Consider the following 26,900-nt stretch of genomic DNA (forward strand, 5'->3'; position numbering starts at 1 on the left):
GCTTAGGCTTATGCTCAGGCTTAGGCTAAGGCACAGGCTTAGGCTTAGGCTTTTACTCAGGCTTAGGCTTAGACATAGGCTTAGGGGGGGGGGGGGGGCAATTCCAATTTTTTAGGAAATTCTAGAACCTGAAACCAAAAAAAGAACCAAAAGTGAAAAAAGTAACTTTTTTGGCATTCGGTCTTGACGCGACAACTTTTGCTATATTTTGCAATAAGGCGTGCACCTTTAAAGAGTACTGTAATTTCAGACATACGTTTCTGCCGAATTTTCAGCATTTTTTCGAAGTCTTTCCTTAAAAATGTGTTGTTTACTTAACAAAAAAACTAAATCTAACAATAGATACACATAAATTTTCTATACAAAACTTTAAAAAATTTTCGCAGCAAGCCACGAGAGTTTGAAATTACAGTACACTTTAAAGGCGCACGCCTTTTTTCGCATTTAACAAAATTTTGTCGTGACGAGACCTTGACCCGGGTACCGTATTTTTGGCGCGAAAAATTGCAAAATTTCTCGTCTGGGTAATAGTGGTGTTGTTTGCCGCGCAATAAGATGAAAAGTAAACACTTTTGTGTGGGTCAAACTCGAAACTCAAAAAGATGAATTAGGTAGTCAATCACTTGAATTTACTTGAAAACATTTATAAATAGGATATCCCCCACCAACAAGTGTGTGTGTGTATATTTCGGGACAGGGGGGATTGACTTGACAGATGACCCTTTTAGGGATGGGCGGTTCTTTTGTGCTGGTGATGTGTCATGCTTTTGCTTACTAGATTACTATCCAACAATATGGTCATGAATGGGAAGAGGACGGGGGGTGCTTCCGATTTCCCGTTGAGATTATGAATTTTGATTTTGTTATAATTTATGGAATAAAGAAGATGCATGCTCTACTTGGTACTGTAGCTTTTGCGCAACACATTTGACGCGCAAAATATCTCGTAGCGAAAACTACAGTAATTCCTTAAATGGCTACTGTAACACTTGTGTCGATTTACGGGCTCGATTTTCGAAATGAGTTTAAAACAATTTTAATCGATAGAATAATACAATTAATCAAGGAAAAAAGAGTATCGATGTCGAAATTCAAAAATGAATTGATTGTAAAAATCGAGCCCGTAAATCGACACACTAGCGCTACAGTAGTAATTTAAAGAACTGCTGTAGTTTTCGCTACGAGATATTTTGCGCGTTAGATATATTGCGCAGTACGCATTCTCATCATTTTGTTTTCCCGTAATACCTGCTCCGTGGGTGGGGTGGCAAACGATTTTTTTTTCGGCAAACCGGCAAATTGGCGGAATTAAAATTTCCGGCACATTGGCAAACCGGCAAATTGCCGATTTTTCGGCAAATTGTGGGTTTGCAATTTTTTTTTTTGAAAATTTCAGAATGTAAATTTAAAAAGACAAAAATTATGAATGCTACTACATACATATATTTTGAAAAATAGGCAAATTCTATGAAAATATCTAAAGAAAACGGACAAAAATTTCAAAAAAGCACAGTTTTAAGTGTTTCCGTCTTATATAAAATCCCTCTAAAAATTTCCGGCAAATCGACAAATCGGCAACTTGCGGAAAATCAAAATTTCCGGCGAATCGGCAAATCGGCAACTTGCGGAAAATCAAACTTTCCGGCAAATCGGCAAACCGGTAACTTGCGGAAAATCAAAATTTCCGGCGAATCTGCAAATCGGCAACTTGCGGAAAATCAAACTTTCCGGCAAATCGGCAAACCGGTAACTTGCGGAAAATCAAAATTTCCGGCGAATCTGCAAATCGGCAACTTGCGGAAAATCAAACTTTCCGGCAAATCTGCAAACCGGTGAGAATATATATTTTTAATTGAATAAATATTGTCATTTTTTGTGTTCTTTTTCACTATCCGACCAAATAAAACCATTAGAAAACCCAAAAAAACCCAGTAATATATTCATTTTTTTCTCTCTCATTTTTTTCCGAGTCTAATTTAACTACTCGCCCTTTTCCATAATTTTCTTCTTCTTCTTCTTCTTCTCTTCTCCATCCATCCGTTTCACTCCATTTTCGTCATCCGCCGTCCAGCAGCTCCCTTCTTCCGGAGGCTCCGCTACTCCAATTTCGTCTATTTCTCTGAGTCTCGCTGTGCTTATTTGTATTTTTTGTTCATTTTTCACTAGCAAGATGTGTATTGCATATTTCTGACCGGGAAAAAGGTTCTAGAACGAAACAGTTTTAAAAAAATCGATTTAAATCTCCGCCAAAAATCGGTGTAGATTTACGGCGATAAACAAAGCCGGCATTTCGGAGTATCGTTCCAGATTTTTTAATTTAATTTATTAATTTTTAAGCCTTTTTTAGCCGAATTTCACGTTAATTTTCGATTTTTCTTTGTTTTTTGTTCAAATTTTCATATTTTATTCTAAAAATTTAATATTTCAGTAATGGAGCTATCAGAATTGATCGAAGTAACCCGAGTACGCGACGCATTCATGCGAAAAGGCCCGAGACCGGCGCAAGTTGGAGATATCTGCATTTTCGGTCATCATCTGATCTTCGCACCAACTACAGTCGGCAAAGAAGTTCCAGACAATGCAGAAGAGTTCTGGCTTCTGCATAAAGCCGTCGATCGAGTACTTTGTGAGCCAATTTCCAAGGAAAATCCACAGAGAGGAGGGCTTCTGGCGCTGAAATGCAAAAATTTCCTATTGATTATTTTCGAAATTGGAGATTTGGAAATTTGCAGAGCAACGGCGAGAACAATTGAATCTTTGTCGAATATTAGTAAGGGATTTTGCCGCAGATTGGAATTTTTTTTGCTTTAAATTGCAAAAAATAGACCGAATTCCTGTAAAAAATTGATTTTTTTTTCAATTTTGCGGAAATTTTAAAAGAATGAGATAATTATTTCTGAATTTTTTCTCCGCGCAAATTAATTGCCTTATTTTGACATTTTCACGTTTTCTAGCTATATTAATTGATTTTGTAGCGAATTTCTTTCAATTTTCCGCATAAAAATATAAATTCAAGGGAAATTGTCGATTTTTTTTGTTAATTTCCGATTTTTTCAGTCAATTTCTTCCGGAATAGCCAGTTTTTCGCAAAAAAAAAAAGAACTCATGGGAAATTATCGACTTTTTAGCGAATTTCTTCCGGGATAACCAATTTTTCGCTTAAAAAATAAAAATTCACGGGAAATTGTTGATTTTTTGGTTAATTTTCGATTTTTCAGCGAATTTTTCACAAAATATGTAGTTTTCAGCAAAAAATTATGAATTTATGTGAAATTATCGATTTTTAGGCCAATTTTTGGATTTTTTTAACACGAATTTCTTCCAGAATAGTCAATTTTCCTCCAGAAATTAAAAAAAAAATCTGAAATTTTAGATCTTTTCAAAAAAAAAATCTAAATTTTTCCAAAAAAAAAACTAAAAATTTCCAATTTTCGATTTTCCAAAAAAGAAAAAAAAAATTTGAAATCCGAATTTTTCCAAAAAACAAATCAGAAAACGAAAATGTTCGGTTTTCCAAAAAATTAATATTCGAATTTTTCCAAAAAAAAAAATCGAAACATTTTCAATTTTCAATTTTTGAAAAAAAAGGTTAAAAATCCGAATTTTTCCAAAAAAAATAAAAGGAAATTTTTCGATTTCCGATTTTGCAAACAACGAAAAAAATTGGAATTTTTCCTGAAAAATTCTAAAAATTTCCAGTTTTCGATTTTCCAAATAGACAGTTAAAAATCCGAATTTTCCCAAAAAAAATCCGAATTTTTCCAAAAAAAAATTTTTCAAATAAAAAATCGAAACATTTTCAAATTTTCGATTGTTAAACATTTCGAAAAAAAGTTAAACATTCGAATTTTCCAAAAAAAAAAAATCAAAAAATTTCCAATTTTTAATTTACCAAAAAAAAAAATTCAAAATTTTCTTTTCTTTTCTAAAATTTTCAAATATTCTGTTTTTTAAAGCACCTTTAAAACTTAATTTCGTCTCAATTTCAACCAAATTTCCCTCGATTTTCCAGACGGCTTCCTCCACGACTACGCATTCTTCTACAACTCCCCATTCACAATTCTCGACGATGGCTGGAGCGCATTCGATCTGGAGCAAGAGTTCGCAAGGCTTATGCTCTCCACAGATGCGTTTCGAATTTCCAGTGTTAACGAGAATTTTGCGATTTGTCCGACTTACCCGGAAAAACTGATTGTTCCAAAAGGAATCGGAGATGATTATTTGAAAATCTCGGCCACATTCCGTGAAGGTGGCCGATTTCCGGTGCTCAGCTATTTTCATAAAGAGACCAAATCGCCGTTGGTCAGATGCTCTCAGCCATTGATTGGGCCGACGAATCGACGGTGTCGCGAAGATGAGACGATCCTGAACTCGATGATTACGGTTAATAGAGGATATATTATTGATACTAGGAGTAAATCATCGGCTACTGCGGCGAAGGCTAAAGGTGGAGGTGCCGAGCCGCAAGGCAATTATAGGCAGTGGAGATATATTCAGGTTCGAGGGAAAGGATCAAGTATTTAAAAATTTGAGGAAAAATAAATCGAAAATGGCAAATTTCCAACAAAAAAAATATAGAAAATTTGCCAATTTTCCACAAAAAAAAAGAAAAATTCAGAGAAAAGATTCACTTTAAGACATCCGAAATTCGAGAAATTTTCCAAAAATCCGATTTTTTTTCTGAAAATCGAAAATTTTCTATTTTCAAAAAAAAAATTTGAATTTCTCTATCAAAAAACCGAACGTTTTTGAATTATTCCGAATTACCAAAAAAAAAATCGCTAATTCGAAAATTTTCTTTAAAAAATCTGATTTTTTCCAGAAAATCAAAAATTTTCGGATTTCCAAGAAAAAAATGACAACAAAAAATTTCCAATTTTCGATTTTTCAAGAAAAAAACTAAATTTTTCGAAAAGTAATCAAAATTTCACAAATTTTCAAAAAAAAAAATCATTTATTCTAAATTTGGATTGTTTTCTGAATATCCAAGACTGTCAATTTTCTAAAAAAAACATTTCTCGATTTTCCAAAAAAAAAAATTGGAAATTTGCTAATTTTCCAAACAAACGAAAATCGGCAATTTTCCACAAAAAAAAAATAAAATTTTCGATTTTCTAGAAAAAATCCGAAATTTCGAAAAATGTTTTAAAAAAATTCGATTTTCCAAAAAAAAAAAATCCAAAAAGGTTTTACAGTACAAAAAAAAAATCGAAAATTTGAGAATTTTCCAAAAAAAAATCGGTTTTTTTTTTCGGAAAAAAAAAAACATTTTCGATTTACCAAAAATAGACCGAACTAACCCTTTTTGTGAAATCGAAAAACGAATTTGGTTAATAATCCAAAATTTAAAAAAGTAAAAAAAAGCTAATTTTTCAACAAAAAAACAAAAATCGGAAAATTTTCGATTTCCCAACAAAAAAAATCCGAACTTCAAAAATGTTCGAAAAATTCGCAAATTTTCCAAAAAAAAAAATCCAAAATTTTTCGATTTTCAGGAAAAAAAACCGAAAATTCACTAATTTTCCAGAGCAAATTATCATCGAAAATACAGAAAAAAGAAAATTTCCACAAAAAAAAAACGAAAATCCGAAGTTCCAAAAATTTAAAAAAAAATCGAAATTTTCCAAAAAAAAAAAAAAAAAAAAACAAAATTTTCCGATTTTCCATGAAGCCTAAAAATATCACAAAATTTGCAGTGCCCAATCCCCCGCCAGCGAGAAATTCACGATGCTCTAACACGAATGGTCGACGTGTGCTCCGAACGAAAAGTGACATCGGATCGATGGGTCAGCCGAGTTGGACAAGCTGGATGGTTATCCTCTGTGGCCGCATCGCTAGAAGCCGCTGCAAATGTTGCTCAATGTATCTATAATGAGAGGCTCGAAGAGGTTCCGGTGGTGATTCACGGTGGAGATGGACTCGATTCGACTCTGATTGCTTCATCGTTGGCGCAGATTTTGCTGGATGCAGATGCGAGGACGATCCGAGGGTACGGTGCAAGAATGGGCAAATTGCCGATTTGCCGGAAATTTTCTATTCCGGCAATTTGCCGGCTTGCTGGTTTGCCGCAAATTTCCTATTCCGGCAATTTGCTGATTTGCCGGAAATTTTCAGTTCCAGCAATTTTCTGATTTGCCGGAAATTTCCTGTTCCGACAAAATGCCGATTTGCCGGAAATTTTCTATTCCGGCAATTTGCCGGCTTGCTGGTTTGCCGCAAATTTCCTATTCCGGCAATTTGCTGATTTGCCGCAAATTTCCTATTCCGGCAATTTTCTGATTTGCTGGAAATTTCCTGTTCCGGCAAAATGCCGATTTGCCGCAAATTTTATATTCCGGTTTCAAACCATTTCAAGTTGATGGCCTAATTTTGGATTTCTAGGCCAAATTAAATAAATCGCCCCAATTTGTGTCAACCGAAAATTTGAAAAATTCCAGATTCGAATCAGTAATCGAGCGAGAATGGATCTGCGGCGGACACCCGTTCAGTCTCCGTAACAACCATTGCGCCTACGCAGAGGGTACTGTAACCGGCCCCTTTGAGTCGCCCGTCTTCCTCGTCTTCCTCGACGCCGTCCATCAAATGATCGCCCAATATCCAATGTCATTCGAGTTCGACGAGAATTTTCTCATCTTTTTGTTCGAGCACGCCTACGCATCGGAATTTGGAAGCTTTTTGGGAAATTGTGAAAAGGAGAAGAAGGATAACGGAATCCGAAAAAAGACTGTCTCACTGTGGTCTCATGTTCACCACCCGGAAAATATGAAACAATTTGTGAATGTTTGTTACGATCCGACGCCCGGCGTTATTTGGCCCAGTATTGCGCCACAGTGTATTGTAAGCAGCATAAAATCGTAAAATTTGAAAAAAAAAAGCATTTTCCCAACGCGAAAATCCCGAAAAACGGGGAAAAAAAAATGATTTTTTTAACGAATTGCGAAAAAAAATGCTGTTTTTTCTGAAATGAAAAACCGAAAAAAAATTTTTTTTTCACAAGGCAAAAAAATTAAAAATTGAAAAAAACTTTGAGTTTTTTTTCAACATTTTTTTCCACTGCGAAAAATTTGAAAAAAATCCAAAAAACGGGGAAACAATTTTTTTTCGAATGCAATTTTTTTTTTCTGAAAACCAAACACAAAAAAAGAAAAATTTTAAAAAAACGAGTTTTTTTCTGAAAAAAAAAATTATTTTCGGAAAAAAATCGAAAAACATTAAAAACTAAAAACTAGTTTTTTTCTAAAAGCAAAAAACGAAAAACGGGAAATTTTTTTGCATTTTTGTATTAAAATGAACCATTTTCCGAGAGCGAAAAATCCGAAAATCGAGGAAAATTTTTTTTTTGAATGTTTTTTTTTGAACGAATGAAAAAAAATTTCTGAAAAAAAAAGGTTTTTTTCTAAATTTCAAAAAATCAAAAAACCGTGAAAAAAGTGTCTCCGAAGCAAAAAAAAACCACGAAAATCTTGAAAAAATGTTTTTTCCCCTGAAGCAACAATTTTCTTTTCCAAATAAAAAAACCCGAAAATGAGAAAAAATGTTTTTGCGGCAAAAAATGTGTGAAAGAATTTTCTTTTCATTGCTAAAAAAAAATTTTTGAATGCGAGAAAAAACCGGAAAACGCAAAAAAAATTCAAAAAAAAATCGAAGAAAATATTTCCGAGATAGAAAAACGTAAAAAAGTAGTTTTTTGTTGCGAAAAATACTTCAAAAAAAATGTTTGGATTAAAAATTAATGTAGAAAATGTTTGCAAAGTCTCGAAAAATACCTGTTAATAATTCCCGAAGCTTGCAGTTAGTCGAAAAAAAAATTTTTTAGGAATTTTTGGCGAATTTTAGGAAATTTTCAAAGTTTTTTTGAGATTTTACACGCATTTTTCTGATTTTTTGATCCAAAAAAAGTTGAACTGAAAAAATAATTTCCTTTTTCCAGAAAATCTGGGATCGCCTCTTCTTCCGCTGGCAGCGCCCCGACAACAGTTGGTCGACACCCGAAACCGAAACCATTCAAAGTTTGGCCGATCATTGGAAGCTCCGCGAGAAGGAGCTCATCGCAAAAGCATCATCGCTCCGTCGAAGTGTCGTCGAACTTTCGAGAGAACTTCGCGTTTTGTCGCCAATGTAGTAGTGGATCTCTTGTTGCAAATATTGAAATTCCCAGTAAATTGTAGTTGTTCCTCCTGTGTGCATAATTTATTTATACTAACGCTTTCCACCACTTGTACTGAAAATTTGAAAAAATATGAAAATTTCTATGAATTTCGAATTTTACTTTTTAAAACGATTTTTATGAGATTTACAATGTTAATAATTATTCACAGTTTACAGTACACAAAATTCTGGGAATTCTACGTATTGCACACCATATTTGACGCGCAAAATATCTCGAAGCGAAAACTACCGTAATCCTTTAAAGGTGGGGCATCGAAATCTGGGAATCATTTTTAATCTATTCCAAATTTTCCCCTGATTCCGAATATCGATGTGAAAAAAATCAAAAAAATTTCCCTGATTTTATATTTAAGCTTGAAATCACGGATTTCATTTATGTCTCGCATCACTTTTTTCAAATACGCGCCCAAATAAATTCGCATTGGAGCGCGCTTGCATCGTTTGATTTTCTTCGTTTATTATATTTATTTTCGCCGAATTCAATTTTTTTAAACCAGTTTCATTCATTTTTGTCGAAAAAAATCGATAAAAACTCGACAAAAATGAATGAAACTGGTTTAAAAAAATTGAATTCGGCGAAAATAAATATAATAAACGAAGAAAATCAAGCGATGCAAGCGCGCTCTAATGCTAATTTGTTTGAGCACGTATTTGAAAAAGGGAACGGGGCACAAATGAAATTCGTGATTTCAAGCTTAAATATAAAATCAGGGATTTTTTTTGTTGATTTTTTCACATCGATATTCGGAATCAGGGGTAAATTTGGAATCGTTTAAAAATATTTCCCAGATTTCGGTACCTCACCTTTAAAGGATTACTGTGGTTTTCGCTACGTGATATTTTGCGCGGCGTCAAATATGCTGCACAACACGCAGAATTCTCAGAATTTTGTGCTCCCATGGCTTAGTCATTATTATCAAGAATCCAATCGGGCCGTGCGGCCTGATTCAACCACTCCTGCTCCTGCTTCAAGTCCGACTCGAATTCCGATTTCGTGCTCAGCATCTCCTTCATATTCGTACACAGCTCATATGTGCCGCCGCCGTTCTTGCTCGTCGACGGTTCCATCATGTCGCATTGTACCATGGACGACGACGACTTCTTCTGTTGCTTCAAGTGTCTCGGAATCCGCCGTGGCACAATTTCCGAGTAGTCAGCGGTCTCGGATCGATCCAACGACCAGACGCGGATCGTCGCGTCGGCACCGCAGCTCACCAGCATTGTCGGATCCGCCGGGTTCCAGGCGACAGCGTTCACGTGGCCTCGATGGCCGACGAGCGAGTAGCGGGGACGACTGTCCTGAACACTCCAGATGACGACGCGGCCGTGTTTTCGCTTGGTTTTGTCGTTTTCGCGTAGCGATTCGTCGGTTTCTTCTGGAAAAGTTTTGTTGTCAAGTTGAAGACAAAATCCGATTTTTTTTTTACTCAAACGCGAAATTTTGCGATTTTTGGTCTCGACACGACAATTTTACTGTAATATATTTCGTTGTCTTTCTCACGACGCGCAAAATATCTCGCAGCGAAAACTACAGTAATTCCTTAAATGAATACTGTAGCGCTTGTGTCGATTTACGGGTCTTAATCAGTTTTGAGAATCGAGCCCGTAAATCGACACCAGCGCGCTACAGTAGTCATTTAAAGGATTACTGTAGTTTTCGCTACAAGATATTTTGCGCGTCGGATATATTGTGCTGTACGCATTTTCAGAACTTTGCGTTCATGTAGTATATTTTTCATTGTTTTTCTTTCATTTAATTATCGAAAAATGAAAATCGCAACATTTTTTTCAAAAATTTCAACTAATCTTGAGAAAAACTACAAAAATTGGTGAAAAATCAGCAGCAACAAGATTTCGAAATTACAGTACTATTTAAAGGCGCACGCCTTTTCATATTGAACAAAAGTGTATCGTTTCGAGACCGGGTACCGTGTGTTTGGTGAAAAAAACGTTCTAAAAAAATCCAAAATTCAAATATTTTTTTCAGGAAAAAACCAAAAATTCGAAAATTTTCGTTTTCCCAAAATACACATCGAAAAATTTCCAATTTTTGTTTTTCTAAAAAATGAAAATCCGATATTTTCCGAAAGATCGGTTTAGGAATTTTCGATTAAAAAAAGTCGAAAACGAAAACCGCAACTTCATGTGGTTTCAGTCTGTCTCAAAAAAAAATCTACAAAAAAATGCGGGAATATTTTCACAGAAAAATTGTGACGTCAGCACGTTCTTAACCATGCAAAATCAGGTGAGAACTCTGCGTCTCTTCTCCCGCATTTTTTGTAGATCTACGTAGATCAAGCCGACATGAGACACTCTGACACCACGTGATAATCGAAAATTTTCGATTTTCTCTTCTGATTTTTCGAAGACACCCTTGGCTGCTGAATAAGTGAAATAAAAAAAACGAACTTCCAATCGAGCCTGTAGCAATGAAATTCTGATGAACTCCTCCAAACGATGAATGAATTTGATAACGCGAGAACTCCTCCCGCTGACAGGCTCCCGAGAAGATTCGAATCAAATTATGCGTTCGAATATCCCAAAGCCTGAGGTTGAGCTCCGTAGTTGTTAGGACAAGTCTCTCGGATGGATGCACAGTCATATGGATGATCGTCACCTCTTCCTTGCAAATAGTGGTTCCCTCCAGATTTTCGGTCGTATTGTTCGCAAATGAGAAGAGTCGAACTCGATTGTGAGTGTCCACTGCGATGAACGAATCGCCGCTTCTCATGCCGTGTAGGCATCGAATCCGGAATCCGGCTTGCTGACGGATCGCTGGCTCGTGTTCGCCACGCGACAAATCGAACACCTTCATCGCGCCAAACTCGTTTCCGGCGACGACTCTTGTGCGATTATAGGTGTCTGTGAGGAATGAGCCACACGAGAAGAATGAGCCGATGTCGATGATGTCATCGTGGGTGTTGTTGACGCGTAACATTCGGAATACGGACCGTGTCGCGATGTCGAATATTGTCAGCTGAAAACAGAAATTGGTTTAACTTATTCCAGAAACTCAAAAGTCTGAGAATCACGTGGTGCACTTGGTGTCAGGCTGTCCCTTTGCGGTTTGATCTACAAAAATGCGGGAAATTTTCCCCCAGGAAAATGTGACGTCAGCACGTGGAGTCAGATAGTCCCATTTTGCTTTGATCTTCGAAAAAAGCGGGAGGTGATGCGCAGACATATCATCTGATTTTGCATGGTTAAGAGCGTGATAACGTCACATTTTTTTCTGATAAAAATTCCCGCATTTTTTGTAGATCAAACAGTAATGGGTCAGCCTGGCACAACGTGGAGAATGCGTATTGCGCAACATATTTGACGCGCAAAATATCTCGTAGCGAAAACTACAGTAATTTTTTAAAGGACTACTGTAGCGCTTTTGTCGATTTACGGGCTCAATTTTTGAAATGTATTAAAATAATTTATTTATCGAATTGAAAATAAATTCATTTCGAAAATCGAGCCCGTAAATCGACACAAGCACTACAGTAACCATTTAGAGAATTACTGTAGTTTTCGCTTCGAGATATTTTGCGCGTCAAATATGTTGTGCAATACGGATTCTCAGAATTTTTCGTTTCTGTAATATTTACAACAGTGTATTTTATTTTCTTACTCTACGATTTCAAACTCACCCGCATTTATGCGAGATGGTCTCGCCACGATTAAAAAAAGTAGATTTTAAAATTAATGCGTGGCGCGTGGCGAGACCATTTAGTATAAATGCGCGCGCCTTAGAAGTGGTAGATCATGAAGCAAAATGGCGGGTTTTTTTTTGTTTTTCTATTTTTTGGCGAAAAATGTGTCCCTCGCGTTTTTGGAAAAATTTTTATATCGTTTTTAAAATTTTGCCACTACCCTGATTCCCGTGTACGATACATTTTTATTCAATTTGAAAAGGATATGCGCCTTCAAAAGGGTACTGTATCTCGAAAATCCCGCAGCAACGGAAGTTTGAAACTACAGTACTCTTTTGCAATGAAAAAGGATGTTTGTTGTGTCGAGACCAGGTACCGTAGTTTTGACCCAAAACTTACATTATATCTCGCCATTTGGCCTCCACAAATCAGAAGATACTTATTCTGCTGACAAAACTCCATATAGGCAATATCTCCCTCGTTGATCGGCGCCATTTCGCCGATTCGAGTGAGCTTCGATTTTGCACACTTCCAGAGGGTGATCGAGTTGCTCTTTCCACCGCTCGCCATCATTTTTCCGTTTCGCGAGAATTTCACGCAGAAAATCTCGAATTTATGGTGATCCCATAGCTGAGTTTGTCGCCACGGGATCGTCTTTACACTATTCGAAGGCTCGTCGCGTAGAAGCTTCGGCGCTTTTTCGTCGGCAGCTGCGCCGTGGACTGGAATATTATATATTTTAAATGCAGGTTTTAGTTTTTTACTGTGTGTACATCAGGGGTGGGCGGCAAACAACGGCAAACCGACAAAACGGCAATTTGACAAAGATCAAAATTTCCGCCAAATCGGCAAATAGCCGGAAATCAAAATTTCCGGCAAATCGGAAAATCGGCAAATCGCCGAAAATCAAAATTTCCGGTAAATCGGCAAACCAGCAATTTACCGATTTGCCGAATTTACAAAATTTGCCGAACGGCAATTGCAGCCCACCCCTGATGTACAATTAAGAGATCACAAAATTCGGAGAATGCGTTTTGCACAACATATTTGACGCGCAAAATATCTCGTAGCGAAAACTACAGTAATTCTTACTGTAGCGCTTGTGTCAATTTACGGGCTCGATTCTCGAAACTGATTAAGGCCCGTAAATCGACACCAGTGCGCTACAGTAGTCATTTAAAGAATTACTGTAGTTTTCGCTACGAGATATTTTGCGCGTCAAATGTGTTGTGCAATACGCAGAGCTCTCAGAATTTTGTGTCCTCAAAAAATCAATTACCTTTATTCAAAATAGTCTTCAATCGATTTTGCGGCAAAATAAAGTCGGATGGAAGAATTTCCTCGAGAAACGCCAACTGGGACTGCCTCTCGGCAACTTGGCTGAAAATTTTCCAATTATTTAGAAAATCGAGTTTTAAAATAAAAATTCTCACTCAATATTCTGATATCGGCAATTTCCGAGCAGGACGTCTTTGAAAAAAGTGTCAAAATAATCAAAATGCTCGGAATGATCAAGTATGACGCCTCGTATCATTTTCTGCATTGTGAACAGAGCGTCAAAGTACTGAAATTGAAAATATTTTGGACACACGATGCACCATGTCACGTGGTGTCAAAGTCCCTCAATTCGGCTTGATCTACGTAGATCTACAAAAAATGCGGGAAAAGAGACGCAGAGTTTTCAACTGATTCCGCATGGTTAAGAACGTGCTGACGCCACATTTTTTGGGCAGAAAATTCCCGCATTTTTTGTAGATCAAACCGTACTCTGACACCATGTGCCAAGTCTAGCACGAACCCTTCCTTTCCGAACTAGGTCAGCTAGTTTGAAGCATTTAACAATATATGATCCATGCTTTGCGGTCTCCTCAGTAATGTGATCATTTGAAGTTTCGAGAATTTGAATCGCCGCGTCGTAGTTTCCTTTGAGAATGTTCGCACGGACTCTGGCACCCGACGTTGTTTCAATTGTGAAGCCCGTCTCTTCAACGAGAGTTTCAACAGAGCTTCTGAAAAAATGGGTCAAAAATACGGTAGCCGGTCTCGACACGACATTTTTTGTTTATTGAAAAAAGACATGCGCCTTAAAATTTCGTAATTTCAAAATTCCAAAATTCCACGTGGTGCGAGGCTGTCCCGTTACGGTTTGGTCTACAAAAAATGCGGGATTTTTTGCCCAAAAAAATGTGATGTCAGCACGGTATTAATCATGCGAAATCAGTTGAGAACTCTGCGTCAAGCCGAAATGAGACACTCTGACACCACGTGTGCTTTTTTTACAAAAAACTCTGAAAAATCGATAAAGAAACTTTAAAGGCGCACACCCGTTTTCATTCAACATAAAAAATGTCGTGCCGAGACCCGAAACTGGTCAAAAACTTACGTCAAGCCGATATTATCCAAAAATTGTGCAATAATTCGAATTGTTGCTTTATCATATTTTCCCAACGCGATTTCCTTTCGAATCACCGACTCGGTTTCTTCGGGATCATCTTGAGATCTGGGGGATAGTTGCTGGAAAAAGTGAATTTTTTTGTTGCATTTCAATCGCGGAACATGATGTCAAAAAGTATCATTTCGGCTTGATCTACGTAGATCTACAAAAAATGCGGGAGTTGAGACGCATATTTCTCAACTGATTTCGCATGGTTAAGAACGTGCTGACGTCACATTTTTTGGGGCAAAAAATTCCCGCATTTTTTGTAGATCAAACCATAACGGGACAACCTGACACCACGTGTCGCTGTGAGACCCTTACCGCATGATTCTGCAATCTTTGTGCTACAGACATCTTCTTACCCTTACGACCAACATCGTCAAGTTGCTCGTCGACAGTCATTCTGGAATTTTTTTTTGAAATTTTTGCCAATTTTCGCGCGCCAAGAATACGGTAGCTGGTCTCGACGCGACAATGTTTTGTTTATTGTCAAAAGGTATGCGCCTTTAAAGAGTACTGTAGTCTAAAACTTTAGGTGCCGCGGAATTTTCGATTTGCAAAAATTGATATGTTTGCAATCGTAAAAACTACAAAAAATCGATTGAAATTGAAGGTTTTGTTATCGTAATTTCGCTAGAAGTCGACATGTCCGCTTAAAGGCACCCAGATTTATTCAGATGGGTCTCGGCGCGAAAAGAGTTTTTTAAAAGTTTTTTTTTTTGCGTTTATCAATGAAATTTCTTGGTTTTTAGCGAGTTTTGTCGTTTTTTTTTTAAATTTTCGTAAAATGTTTAGACAAATTTCATAAGTGCTTTTCCTGCTTGTCGGCTTTAACAGAAAAATGAAAGAAAACGCAAAAACTCCAAAAAATTTTTTTTTCGCGCCGAGACCCATCTGAGTGAATCGATGCGCCTTTAAGAATGAATGACAAAATCTTGTGGCATTACAATAAATACAAATGAGTGTGCGCCTTTAAGGAGTACTGTAGCGCTTGTATCGATTTACGGGCCTGAATCAGTTTCGAGAATCGAGCCCGTAAATCGACACACGCGCTACAGTAGTCATATAAAGAATTACTGTAGTTTTCGCTACGAGATATTTTGCGCGTTAAATATGTTGCGCAGTACGCATTCTCAGCATTTTGTGTTCCCGTAATATCGATTTCTCTCAATTGTTCTCATCATTTGTTAAATTTTGGTGTTTAAAAAAAGAATTTAAATACGAAATTTTATCGGAAAACTAAGAAAAATCGATAAGAAAATTCCGTAACCACAGAAGTTTGAAATTACAGTACTCTTTAAAGGCGCACACACACTTTTGCATTAATTTTATAGAAATTTGTCGTGTTGAGACCTGGTACAGTATCGCAAAATCGTCATATTTAGCTTTTTTTAAATTGCAAACCTCTGTCGCTTGGCCGGGACAACGGCTGGCTCGTCAGCCTCTTCTCCGATGGGTTTCCGAACCACTTTGAGTTGTTAAGTGGGAACGACGCGCCACTGATATTTTGAAAACTACAAAAACGAATTCCAGATTTTCCAGTTGAGACCTAATGACAGTAGGGGGTAGAAAAATTCATAAGAATATATTCGTGCGTATTATTTAGTAAGAATTGTCTTGTCTGCTGCAGACACTCTCTCAGCTGACGACTATCGAACGGAGGCGAGGGGCAGCGAGATATTGTGCAAAAGTGAGAGAGGGAAAAGAGAAAGAGGAGGAATGATGAGGCAGTGGGGACAAACTCTAGACGCAGAGATAAAAACAAACATTCATTCACAGGCTTGTAATTCGGCGTTAATTCACGTTAAATTTAAAAATTAATGGGATAGGGAGATGTTTAAAGTGATGATGATGATGATAAATATTGTGCTTTAAATCTCAATAGTCTGATGGAACAAAAAACGAACAAACAAAAAAAAACAATTAGACATCCACATTGATCGAGGACGCCGAGTGCTCCACATTGACTCCACCACCATTAACTATCTGCGGATTTCTTGGCACATATCCAAGATTGGCGAGCCAGTTGTTTCCGTCGGTACATATCCACTCATGCATACGGTTTCTAACGTCCATGAACATCTTCTTAAACTGGATTCCGTCACCGCGAGACCTGCGGAAATCTACCATGACACGTGGCTTGTCGGGAATATCGCCCATCGTGTACAGACTGACCATCATCGAAACCTCGCGCCACGTGACTAGTAGACGGTAGTCGTCAGTCTCACGAACGCCGAAGCCGGCGTGCTCACTGGCTCGAGCCACTTTTTGGTACGTGGAACGGATGTCGGTGACGACGCAGAAACGTGTCATACGGCACACCATTCGTTGGAGGAGATTCTGAAAATTTTAGGGGGATTTAAACTAAATTCTGGGTTTTTTAATCAAAAAAAAAAGTAAATTTAGCAAAAACCTCTAATTTTGCAACCATTTCCGTGTCATTAGCGAATTTTCATCCTAAAATTATCAAAAATGCCAATTTACGACCGAAAAATTGGAGATTTTAGCTAAAAATCCGCCAATTTCTGACGGTTTTTTCCTAACCGAGTTGGTCTGCGACATATCAATATGCTGAGTAAGCAGAAGATCCTCAGTCTTTGTCGGCTGGGAGAACGAAGCATTCTGTCTCTCCGCCAGAGTGCTCTTCTCGTTCGGAGTCTCCAAGTGACGACGTTTCGCGGAGCATTCGGCTTGTTGAGTGCATGTGCTGGAATATATTGAGCATTTTAACATGAAATTGTGATTTTTTTTTAAATTTAAATGGGGTTCTGGCCTTCCTCATTGCATTTTTCGCAACTAAAATCGAGCCGCGACGCGACACGCAACGCGCCGTAAATCTACACCAGATATGGCCGAAGCCATCTATTAAACTCACATATTCTCATCATTGTTGCGAGCGCGTTTCAGTGGCCGCCCGTTCGGTGTCTCGACTTGACCGAAATTGTGCTGATACCACGGATCCGCTTGGATCTGCTCGATTGTCGCGCGCTTGTCCGTCTTGTCGGTGACGATCTTACGAAGCATGCAGAGGGCTCGAACGTCGATCTTCTTCCACGGTCTCTCGTCGAGGCTCGTGTTGCTGATCCATCCCATGTAGGATTGAGAGGCGCTGAAAAAAAACATTCATTTCGTCAAAAATTAGCTAAAATCTCTGATTTTTGGTGTCTCAACGGTCGGAAAATAGTTTTTATTGTTTTTTCTCGTTTATACACATTTTTCGTTGAGAAATTGCCATTTTTAGCCGAAAAATGTGAAATAAACCATCAAAATATGCTAATTTCCGCCAAAAACGCGATGAAAACGCACTCGCTAGCCCGATCCCACGGAAGCTCCCCGGTGAGCATCGCAATGAGCACAATCCCAGACGACCAGACATCGACGGGCGGCCCACGGTACTTCTTTCCGGCGCAGAGCTCTGGAGCAGCGTACGGAATCGTCCCACAGCTCAAATCCAGCAGTCGCTCCTCTCCTTTGTTCCGATAAAGAGTTGCCATGCCGAAATCCGAGATTTTTAAGACATCTGGAAGATTAAATTTGATAATTTAAGCATTTTAAAATTGACAAAAAAAAAAAAAAGATTCTTACGAGTTCCGGTAAGCAGCAAATTTTCCGGCTTAATATCACGATGAACCACATCATTATCGTGAATAAATTTGAGTCCACAGATGAGTTGTTTGAAGTAGAATTGCGCGAAAACCGGCGACATTCCACAATCGGGCTCTATTTTATCGAAAAGCTCTCCGCCGTCCGCATATTCCAGGAAGAGATAGTAAAATTGCGGATCATTTCGCATTCCTATCATTCGAATCACGTTGTCATGGCCGACAGCGGACACACGTTTCTGAAGAAGGTACTCCTTTCGAATGTTGTCTATGAAATCCTTGCTTTTATTGGCGATATTGATTTTTTTCATCGCCGCCGCCACTTCTGGATTCTTGGTGTTGACGATGAGGAGGACTTCGCCGAACGCGCCTTCTCCGAGCGTTTGAACGACTCTGTACAGCGATTCTGGTTGTTGAGGTGCCACTGCTGCTGCTGCTGGCGTAGAAGTCGTGGACGCTGCTGACATTTTCTGCTGAAAAATTGAAAATAAAAAGGATTATTCACCACTGAAACAGGAAAAGTTAAAAAAAATTAAAAGAAACCTTGATTTTTCTGGGTTTTTAGGGTAAAAATTGATAAAAATCGAGAAATATCGTTTTGTTTTACATTTTTTACTGAATAAAACCTGAAATATTTTAGAATTTTGCATCAAGAAAACAAGAAAACCGCAGAAAACGTTGCCGCATTCGAATTTACCGCGCGCAACGACACTCCGAAATCCCGCTCGGAGCCGGAATTTGTGTGGATTTACGGGCAATTTTTTGTCGAAAAAACATGTTTTATATGTTTTTATGTTTTTTAAATAGAATTTTACACTATTGAGATGAATTAAAGGCGAAAAATTATTGAAATGAGGGAAATATGAAAATATAAATAAAATAATATCGACAGAATCATCCGAATCCAAAAAATAGAAAGAACATCAATTTTCTTGTAAATTCCTTGAGCTTTCCGGTGTTTTTTTGGATTTTTCTCTTCAGAAATGACACCGAATTCTCCAGAATTCTCCAGAATTTTACAGTAAAGTTTTTTTTTCTAATTTTCTAGAATTTTTCCAGAACTTCCAGATTTGTCCAGAAGTCTCCAAAAGTTCTACAAAAATTTTTCTGCAGATGATTCCAGAAAGTTCGAAGATTCCAAGATTTTGTTTCTGCTGCAACAAATGGCGTCATCGACTACAAACTACAGAAAAGATACCATTATTTGCAGTTTTGTTGGGCCTACATTTAATGACATTCGGCAACTTTTTTTTGTCGACAAGGTCGACAAATCGGCAAGATGTCGGTTTGCCGATTTGCCGATTTGCCGGAAATTTTCATCATCGGCAAATTGCCGGTTTGCCGATTTGCCGGAAATTTTCAATTCTGGAAATTTGCCGGCTTGCTGATTTGCCGGAAATTTTCAATTCTGGAATATTGCCGGCTTGCCGATTTGCCGGAAATTTTCAATATCGGCAAATTGCCGGATTGCCGATTTGCCCAAACTTTTCATTTTCCGCGGATTGCCGGTTTGCCGGTGTGCCGGAAATTTTCAATTCCGGCCATTTGCCGACTTGCCCGAGATGCCAATTCCGGCAATTTGCCGATTTGCCAGAAACTTAAATTCCGGCAATTTTCCGATTTGCCGATTTGCCGTAAAAACCGTTTTTTCCGGCAAATTCGACATACCCGCAATTTGCCGGTTTATCGATTTGTCGGAAACTTTTAATCCCGACAATTTGCCGATTTGCCGGAAATTTCAATTCCGGCAATTTGCCTGTTTGCCGATTTGCCACAAATTTTCATTTTCTGCAAAATGCCGGTTTGCCTATTTGCCGTTAAAAACCGTTTATCCATCAAATTCGGCAACTCGGCAATTTGCCGGTTTGCAGATTTGCCGGAAATTTGCCGGCTTGCCGGAAATTTTGATTTTCGGCAATTTGCCAATTTGCCGGAAATTCCAATTCCGGCAATTTGCCGGTTTGCCGGTTTGCCGGATTGTCGGAAAAAATCGTTTGCCTTATCTATCGAAAAAACAAGATTTCTGATTTTCAGTGTTGATTCCCATGTTTTTGTGTTATTTTACCATTTCATTGTAACTTTTTAAAATGATAACCGTACGTAATAACACTGATAAGATGAGTTTAGAATATTCAATTCATAATGCACAAAATGTTACGTGCCATTTTTCTAGTCTTCATAATTTTCGCTAATCTACAATGCAGTTCTGGTATCGAATTCGATCCACATAAGGCTATGGAGCTGCTCGGCGAGCTGATCGCTCACCCGATAGAGGTTATGGAGCAGCTGGTGGGTTTCTGGATACTTTGGGTCTCGCAACGATTTGGCACTTTTGTCAAATCAAGAGTGTTCTACGTTTTCCACGTGGTGGTGTCAAAGTGTCCCATTTTGGTTTTATCTTTGAGAAATGCGGAAGAAGAGACACAGACTGTGTGCTGACGTCACACTTTCCTGTGGAAAAATTCCCGCATTTTTTTGGAGATCAAACCGTTATGGGACAGCCTGACACCTTTGGGTCTCGCAACGATCTGACATTTTCCAGGAAAAATACAAAACCAGCGATCTAATCGCTGCCCTCGGTATTCACTCAAATGCGAATTATTCAATTTCTCAAGAATGTCACGAAGAGCTTTCATTTTTGGGTTACGGTGTAATCGATGCGGCACGATATGCCCGGCATCACAGTACGGCGGCGGTCCCAGCATCAATGACCGATCAGGAACGGAAGGATTACCTTATTCCCAGTGAGATATTTTTTTTCAAATGTGGGTCCTGACACGATCCAAATTTTTTACTCTGAATGACAGAAAATAGACCGTAATCACCAAATGTAACAAACGTAAAAAATTTTCGAAGTATTTTCTAAATTTTTTCTGATTTTTTTTCCACTTTTGCCAAATTAAAAGAAATTAGATGTTAGGCTCCGCCCACTCATGTAGCGTCTCAAATTGGAGTACATGGTCTCAAAGTGTCTTATTTTGGCTTGATCTACGTAGATCTACAAAAAATGCGGCAGAGTTATCAACTGATTTCGCATGGTTAAGAACGTGATGACGTCACATTATTTTGGGCAAAAAGTTCTCGCATTTTTTGTAGATCAAATCGTAATGGGACAACATGACGCCACGTAACTGGAGCACAAATAAAATTTGAAAAAAAAACAGTTAAACTTGCCAGAAAACACGTATATATCCAAAAAGTGGGCGGAGCCTAACATCTCATTTAATTTATTTTGGCAAAATTGAAAAATCATTTTAAAAATTTAGAAAAAAGTTTTAAAAGATTAAAAAAATTACAACAGTAACTTTTTTATTAGTTTTCTCAAAAAATAGTATTTTGTTTTGGGCCAAACATTTTTTCCTTAAAAAGCGCCCGAAAATGCTCGGTGTTCAGTAGAGCGCATTTGCACATATATTCTTCGCCAAACCGGCAAATCGGCGAATTGCCGGAATTTAAAATTTCCCGCAATTTCTAAGAAAATGAGAAAACTAGTTGAACATTGTTTAAAAGAGATGTATTATAGCTAAACATTTAAGTTTCAAACGAAATTTTGACTTAAAATTTTCAAATTTCCAGTGATGGACGCTGCCGGTAAACTGGGATCCGGCATCGTTAGAGGCCATATTCTAAGCACCGGCGCTTTTTCGGAATGCAAATCCATTCAGATGTTCTCCTCGAGTTTAAATCGAACTGTCCAGGGAGATTATTACAGGTACCTACATATTTCCTGTTTTTGCAACTTGTGCGGCAAAATCCAACTAGTTCCAGAATCTTATTCGATATGAAAATGCGCCCCAACTCGTTCAATAGCTCGTGTAACCTCCCGCAAATTGGAGTAGATCTCTGCTTACCCTGGTCTTGTCGAAATGAGGATCTTACGGGGTATTTTAGAGAAGGTTCGTAAAAATGGCACAGGCTGTAAAAAAGTAATAGCAAAAGTTTACAGCCCTGGGGCCCAGTAAAGCCTTGTCTCCAGTGTGCAGTGTACGGAATGTTAATCAGAGAGTTCCAGTAATTTCGTTGGGAACATGGATAGTTTTGTAAGTTCAGGAAAAAAATTTATCCAGTTTTAACTTTCATAGAAATTAACTTCCAGACTCATTTTATCATTGATTGTGGGTCTCTGCATTTTATCAGGATTTTCCGATATTTTTCAAAAATTCCAATTGAACGACAAAACGAGGAAGGAGGAGGGTTTTGGTTGGAAGTTATTCAGCGCATTCTCATTTCATCGAAATTTGAAGGAGATTTTCAACACGAAGAATTGTCATAAGGTAGGGTCAGATTTTATGGTGCTACGACAGTGCTGGTCCCATTGATCTACGAGAATTACGGGAATTCAGGCTCTGATTTCTGATTTCGCGTGCTGACGTCTCATTTTTCTGTGCGAAAAATTTCCCAATTTTTTGTAGATCAAACCCCATTATGGTACATTGGTTTATGCACGTGGTGTCGGAGTGTTCCATTTCGGTTTGATCTACTTCCCTCATATTTTGAAATGCAATAATTTGCGGAATTAGGCGATTTTTGCTCGGCCAGGGTCGATTTACGGCGCTTCGCTTATAAAACTAAAAGTACTTGCCAGTGTGGAGTGCAATTGCCGTTCGGCAAATCGGCAATTTGTCGGATTGTCGATTTGCCGGAAATTTCGATTTTAGGCAAGTTGCCGGTTTGCCAATTTGCCGGAAATTTTGATTACTGGCAAATTGCCGATTTGCCGAACATCAATTTGCCGGAAGTTTTTAGAGGAATTTTTTATGAGACGGAACCTCTTCAAACTGTGCCTTTTTAAAATTTTTCCCGTTTTCTTTAGATAATTTCATAGAATTTGCTTACTTTTCAAAATAGATTTAGGATCATTTATAGGATACGCACAATTTTTACGATCAAAAGTTAAATTCTGAAATTTTCAAAAAAAAGTGCAAAAACACAATTCCCAAAAATGTTCTGCAATTGCCGTTTTTCCGACAAATCGGCAAATCAATAATTTGTCGGTTTGCTGACTTGCCGGAAAACTTCATTTCAGGCAATTAGCCGATTTGCCGGAAATGTTCAGTTCTGGCAAATTGCCGATTTGCCTGAAATGTTCAATCCCTGCAATTTGCCGATTTGCTTGAAATGTTCAAATCTGACAATTTGCCGATTTGCCGAAACTTAATGCTATTACGAAGACTAGAACCCGGACACTGCAATTAATAAATTTCCAGGAAGGCCAAGTAACTTCGCTCAATTGCATTCGGGTCATTTCAACATTTTGGGTAATCTTCGGACATTGCTCAGAGATCACTTTCATGGTTATCAGTAAGCCTTCAATTCACCAAAGCTCGAGACTATTGGTAATCTTTCAGCAAACCCCATAGATCTATACGACTTCACCAAGGATACCTATACGGGAACCCTAATCTCAAATGCTTACTTCTCGGTGGACACCTTCTTCTTCATTTCGGCCTTCTTGCTCTCATTTCTCTGGTTCAAACAACTAGAGAAACAGTGGAACGCGCTACTTTCTCCAGGTGGATGGCTGATGTTTTACGTGCACCGAATTGCTCGTCTGAGCCCGGTGTACTATGTCACAATCTTGTTCTTCACATTTGTGTTCACAAGATCCATGGTTGATATGCCAGCGTTCATGACTCCGGCTGTGGTAGATGACACGTGTCAGAATAGCTATTGGGTCAATCTTTTATATATTCAGAATATTGTTGGCCCCAAAGATATCGTGAGTTTTAGGCCATTTTCAGATGTGCATCATAAAAACGTTTCAGTGCTACTTCATATCTTGGTACCTTGCCACCGACCTCCAGATCTACATCATGAGTCCCTTGATTCTTCTAAGCTTTGGACTAGGTGGCGCAGTGGTCGGACTCCTGATTTCAACTGCGGCCTTCTTGGCGTCAACGGCGTTCAATGCGTATCAAATGATTTTTTGGCATTTCCCGCCGTCAGACTACAACTATGGACCCAAGGATCCGTTGTATGACCCGAGTAAAAGGTTTGATTAGTAAAAAACTCCGCTCCCCTACCCTCCAATACGGGCACCAATTACCATTCGGCAAATTTTTTTGTCGATAAATTTGGCAAATTGGCAAACTGCCGGTTTGACAGTTTGCGGGAAATTTTCAATTCCGACAACTTGCCGATTTGCCGATTTGTCAGAAATTTTCATTTTCGGCAAATTGTCGGTTTGCAGATTTGCCGGAAAAATTCAATTCCGGCAATTTACCGATTTGCCGGAAACATTCAATTCTGACAATTTGCCGATTTGCCAGAAATTTTCAATTCCGGCAACTTGCCGATTTGCCGGAAAAAATCATTTGCCGCCCCTGATATGGATACAGTATCAGAAATTTTCAGGCGGTATGCAGCGTGGAACTACCATAACCCGCTGATCCGGTGTCAGATTTATATAATGGGGATGGTACTGGGATATTTCATGCGGCGAATTCCAAAAATCAACATAAACCCTGTAAGTTTTCATTCAGCCCGCCATCAGGATGAAATTTATGTTCAGTGGGTCGATCGAATAATGTGGTGCTTATCCTTAGGATCCATGATTTTCGTTATTGTAATTATGGAAGACTATACATCTGGCCACCTCTGGTCCCCACTCCAAACGGCTTTGTACAGGTACCTTTTATTACGGTTTGATCTACAAAAAATGTGGGAATTTTTTGCTCAAAAAATGTGACGTCAGCACGTTCTTAACCATGCGAAATCAGTTGAGAATTCTGCGTCTCTTTTCCCGCATTTTTTGTAGATCTACGTAGATCAAGCCTCAATGAGACACTCTGGCACCACGTGTTAATGCACCTTCCCCTCACCTCCCCCTACTTTTCCAGCTGCTTCAGCCGAGTTGTCTGGGGACTCGCGTTGTCCTGGATTGTGATCTCCACCTATTACCGCAAGGGATTAATCAATAAATTCATGAGCCTCCCGGTGTGGACACCACTGGCTCGGCTATCATTTTGTGCTTACCTAGTTCATCTGATGGTCGCTGCCTACTTTTTCGGACGAAATCATTCGGAACTTTATTTTTCGACTCTACCGTACTTTGTAAGTTCCCAGTTGGTTCAATTTAAAGTAAATTTCAAATCGAAAAATTGCAGGTATTAGTAATTGCAATTCCTGTCATCTCGTGCTCATTCCTTGTCGCAATATTTTGGTCGACAATGTTCGAACTTCCGTTTGCCAAGGTTGAAGCATTGCTTCTTGGTGGTGGAAGTCGATCATCGGCACCGGATATCCCAAAAACGCCGATTGATTTTCCAGAAAATAACTTTGAGAAAAACGTAGAAAGCATCAGATTCTAATGAAGATGAATTTCTAAATATCTGAGAATTTTTTTAAAACATTACACAGATCTTGTTATCCATAGAGCGCACTTCAACGATTCTATCGGTCCTGGCAACCGCCGCATTACCGGTTTTTTGACAGATTTTCTTGAATAAGCACATCTCCGGGACGTCATGCTAAGAATCCGTATCGGTATTGTTCATGGGACCATCTGGAAAATGTACATAAACAGTATCCCAAGGTTCAAACCAGGAGTGAGCGGAAAAAAAAAGCAATTTGCCGGTTTGCAGATTTGCCGGAAGTTTTCATTTTCGGCAAATTGCCAAATCGCCGTTTGCCGGATATCAATTTGCCGGAAGATTTTAGAGTGATTTTTTATAAAACGGAAACATTTAAACTGAGCCTTTTTGAAATTTTTCCCGTTTTCTTTGGATATTTTCGTAGAATTTGCTTACTTTTCAAAACATTCCTAGGAACATTCCTAGGATGCGCAAAATTTTGCCGATTAAAATTGAAATTCTGAAATTTCCAAAAAAAAAATCCACAAGTTGCCGAAAATGTTCCGCAATTGCCGTTTTTACGGCAAAGTTGGCATATCAGCAATTTGCCGATTTTCTGTTTTGCCGGATATTTTCAATTGAGGTAATTTGCCGATTTGCTGACTTGCCGGAAGTTTCGATTCCGGCAATTTGCCGACTTGCCAATTTGCCGGAAAATTGTTTGCCGCTCATCCCTGGTTCAACCCAACTTTCAACGCATCAATCACCACAAAAACACTACCGTGAACTTTTCATCAAATCCCTCGAAATCCTCTCAAAAATCGTGAAAAACAATGAAAAAACAGACGATTTTCTCGAAAACACAAGAGGATTATTAAACAGTATAAAACGGACACAGGTGTTTGAAAAATCATCATCAGAAAAAATGAATAATCGTTTAGTATTTCTAATTTTCGTAGCCACCCTGGCCATGGCAGTGGTATACGGGTATCCCGGGAAGCAGATGGATGCCATGGAAGGTATGTCACTTTGACCCGTGCATCTAGGCCTAAAACATCCAACTTCCAGGTGGCCCAATGAACATGACCGATATGGATCCACACGGTAACATGACGGGCGGCCCAATGGAGCATCGTCCGGAGATGGGCTCGGGCGAGAAAAAGCCGTCGAGAAAGCGTCGTGACGCCAGCGAGGACATTAAGAACGCCGGACGTAATGCCATTGGGACGGTGGACAGCGCCGGTAACGCAGCGGTCGACAAGGCCGGGGAACTTGTGAAAGGCGGTAAGTGCGCTCTACGGATAATTTTCATTTAGGATCATATCTGTTTCAGGCACCGACCATATTAAAGATGCCCAAGCCGCCATCAAAATGGAGGCCGACGATGTGCCGAACAAGCTCGAAAATGGAGGACATTAATTTTTTGCAATTAATTTTTGATTTTGTTCCTGTAAATAATTTTCTCATTGAACTGAAGTTGGAAAAATCTACTCAAATAAAGCATTTCTATAAAAATAAATGTTCGCAATGACTGACTTTAACAAAAAATCGGTCGAATTAGAAAAAAAACTACAATGATACTCCACTGTACCGTCTAGCCATCCTGGCCAAGCATAGCCATGCCTAGCCATGCCTAGCCATACCTAACCATGCCTATTCATGCCTAGTCATGACTAGCCATGCCTAGCCATGCCTATTCATGCCTAGCCATGACTAGCCATGCCTAGCCGTGCATAGCCAACAATATCGCATGCCTAAA

At 38.6% G+C, this 26,900-nt stretch overlaps 5 protein-coding genes and 1 non-coding gene across 12 annotated transcripts; 3 read left to right on the forward strand and 3 right to left on the reverse strand.

Moving 5' to 3' along the window:
• Nucleotides 1-2,428: 2,428 nt before the first annotated feature.
• On the forward strand, nucleotides 2,429-8,256 carry mtm-9 (Myotubularin-related protein 9). Of its 2 annotated transcripts, none has more exons than NM_182367.6 (5): nucleotides 2,429-2,626; nucleotides 4,013-4,497; nucleotides 5,697-5,989; nucleotides 6,438-6,837; nucleotides 7,931-8,256. In NM_182367.6, exons 1-5 carry the CDS (start codon nucleotides 2,431-2,433, stop codon nucleotides 8,120-8,122), a joined length of 1,566 nt encoding a protein of 521 aa, NP_872167.2. In that variant the 5' UTR covers nucleotides 2,429-2,430; the 3' UTR covers nucleotides 8,123-8,256. The 2 variants fall into 2 exon arrangements, with proteins under 2 accessions (NP_872167.2, NP_504038.1); NM_071637.7 differs by having other exon boundaries at nucleotides 2,429-2,770; nucleotides 7,931-8,254.
• Nucleotides 8,245-15,927, reverse strand: gid-7 (the record flags this gene model as incomplete). Of its 3 annotated transcripts, NM_071638.8 has the most annotated exons (9): nucleotides 8,245-9,545; nucleotides 10,579-11,146; nucleotides 12,210-12,532; nucleotides 13,090-13,190; nucleotides 13,244-13,374; nucleotides 13,609-13,819; nucleotides 14,194-14,324; nucleotides 14,569-14,650; nucleotides 15,652-15,927. In NM_071638.8, the coding sequence occupies 8 exons, from the start codon at nucleotides 14,647-14,649 to the stop codon at nucleotides 9,073-9,075; spliced, it is 2,019 nt and encodes a 672-aa protein (NP_504039.5). The 3 variants fall into 3 exon arrangements, with proteins under 3 accessions (NP_504039.5, NP_001317841.1, NP_001317842.1); NM_001330805.3 differs by lacking the exons at nucleotides 13,090-13,190; nucleotides 13,244-13,374; nucleotides 13,609-13,819; ... (1 more) ...; nucleotides 14,569-14,650; nucleotides 15,652-15,927 and having other exon boundaries at nucleotides 9,073-9,545; nucleotides 12,210-12,383; NM_001330806.3 differs by lacking the exons at nucleotides 12,210-12,532; nucleotides 13,090-13,190; nucleotides 13,244-13,374; ... (2 more) ...; nucleotides 14,569-14,650; nucleotides 15,652-15,927 and having other exon boundaries at nucleotides 9,073-9,545; nucleotides 10,579-11,107.
• Nucleotides 15,928-16,005: 78 nt separating this feature from the next.
• Nucleotides 16,006-18,322, reverse strand: chk-1 (Serine/threonine-protein kinase chk-1; the record flags this gene model as incomplete). Of its 2 annotated transcripts, none has more annotated exons than NM_001392496.1 (5): nucleotides 16,006-16,587; nucleotides 16,792-16,954; nucleotides 17,123-17,356; nucleotides 17,554-17,767; nucleotides 17,833-18,322. In NM_001392496.1, 5 exons carry the CDS (start codon nucleotides 18,314-18,316, stop codon nucleotides 16,171-16,173), a joined length of 1,512 nt encoding a protein of 503 aa, NP_001380036.1. The 2 variants fall into 2 exon arrangements, with proteins under 2 accessions (NP_001380036.1, NP_001024234.1); NM_001029063.4 differs by having other exon boundaries at nucleotides 16,171-16,587; nucleotides 17,833-18,040.
• Nucleotides 18,323-19,991: 1,669 nt separating this feature from the next.
• oac-55 lies at nucleotides 19,992-25,168 on the forward strand (the record flags this gene model as incomplete). Of its 3 annotated transcripts, none has more annotated exons than NM_071640.2 (13): nucleotides 19,992-20,138; nucleotides 20,392-20,593; nucleotides 21,426-21,561; nucleotides 21,618-21,745; nucleotides 21,796-21,889; nucleotides 21,946-22,123; nucleotides 23,057-23,150; nucleotides 23,198-23,568; nucleotides 23,615-23,841; nucleotides 24,204-24,315; nucleotides 24,361-24,476; nucleotides 24,689-24,902; nucleotides 24,956-25,168. In NM_071640.2, 13 exons carry the CDS (start codon nucleotides 19,992-19,994, stop codon nucleotides 25,157-25,159), a joined length of 2,223 nt encoding a protein of 740 aa, NP_504041.1. The 3 variants fall into 3 exon arrangements, with proteins under 3 accessions (NP_504041.1, NP_001317839.1, NP_001317840.1); NM_001330807.1 differs by having other exon boundaries at nucleotides 21,612-21,745; nucleotides 24,956-25,159; NM_001330808.1 differs by lacking the exons at nucleotides 19,992-20,138; nucleotides 20,392-20,593; nucleotides 21,426-21,561; ... (1 more) ...; nucleotides 21,796-21,889; nucleotides 21,946-22,123 and having other exon boundaries at nucleotides 23,141-23,150; nucleotides 24,956-25,159.
• Y39H10A.8 lies at nucleotides 20,383-20,499 on the reverse strand. Its single transcript, NR_068675.1, has one exon. It is a non-coding gene; the product is annotated as an Unclassified non-coding RNA Y39H10A.8 (non-coding RNA).
• An 888-nt stretch (nucleotides 25,169-26,056) lies between the features above and the next one.
• Nucleotides 26,057-26,661, forward strand: Y39H10A.1 (Dauer Up-Regulated). Its single transcript, NM_071641.7, has 3 exons — nucleotides 26,057-26,160; nucleotides 26,210-26,425; nucleotides 26,475-26,661. Exons 1-3 carry the CDS (start codon nucleotides 26,067-26,069, stop codon nucleotides 26,558-26,560), a joined length of 396 nt encoding a protein of 131 aa, NP_504042.1. The 5' UTR covers nucleotides 26,057-26,066; the 3' UTR covers nucleotides 26,561-26,661.
• Nucleotides 26,662-26,900: the final 239 nt, after the last annotated feature.

This window comes from Caenorhabditis elegans, chromosome V (assembly GCF_000002985.6).
Source record: "Caenorhabditis elegans chromosome V".
Lineage (NCBI taxonomy): Eukaryota > Metazoa > Nematoda > Chromadorea > Rhabditida > Rhabditidae > Caenorhabditis > Caenorhabditis elegans.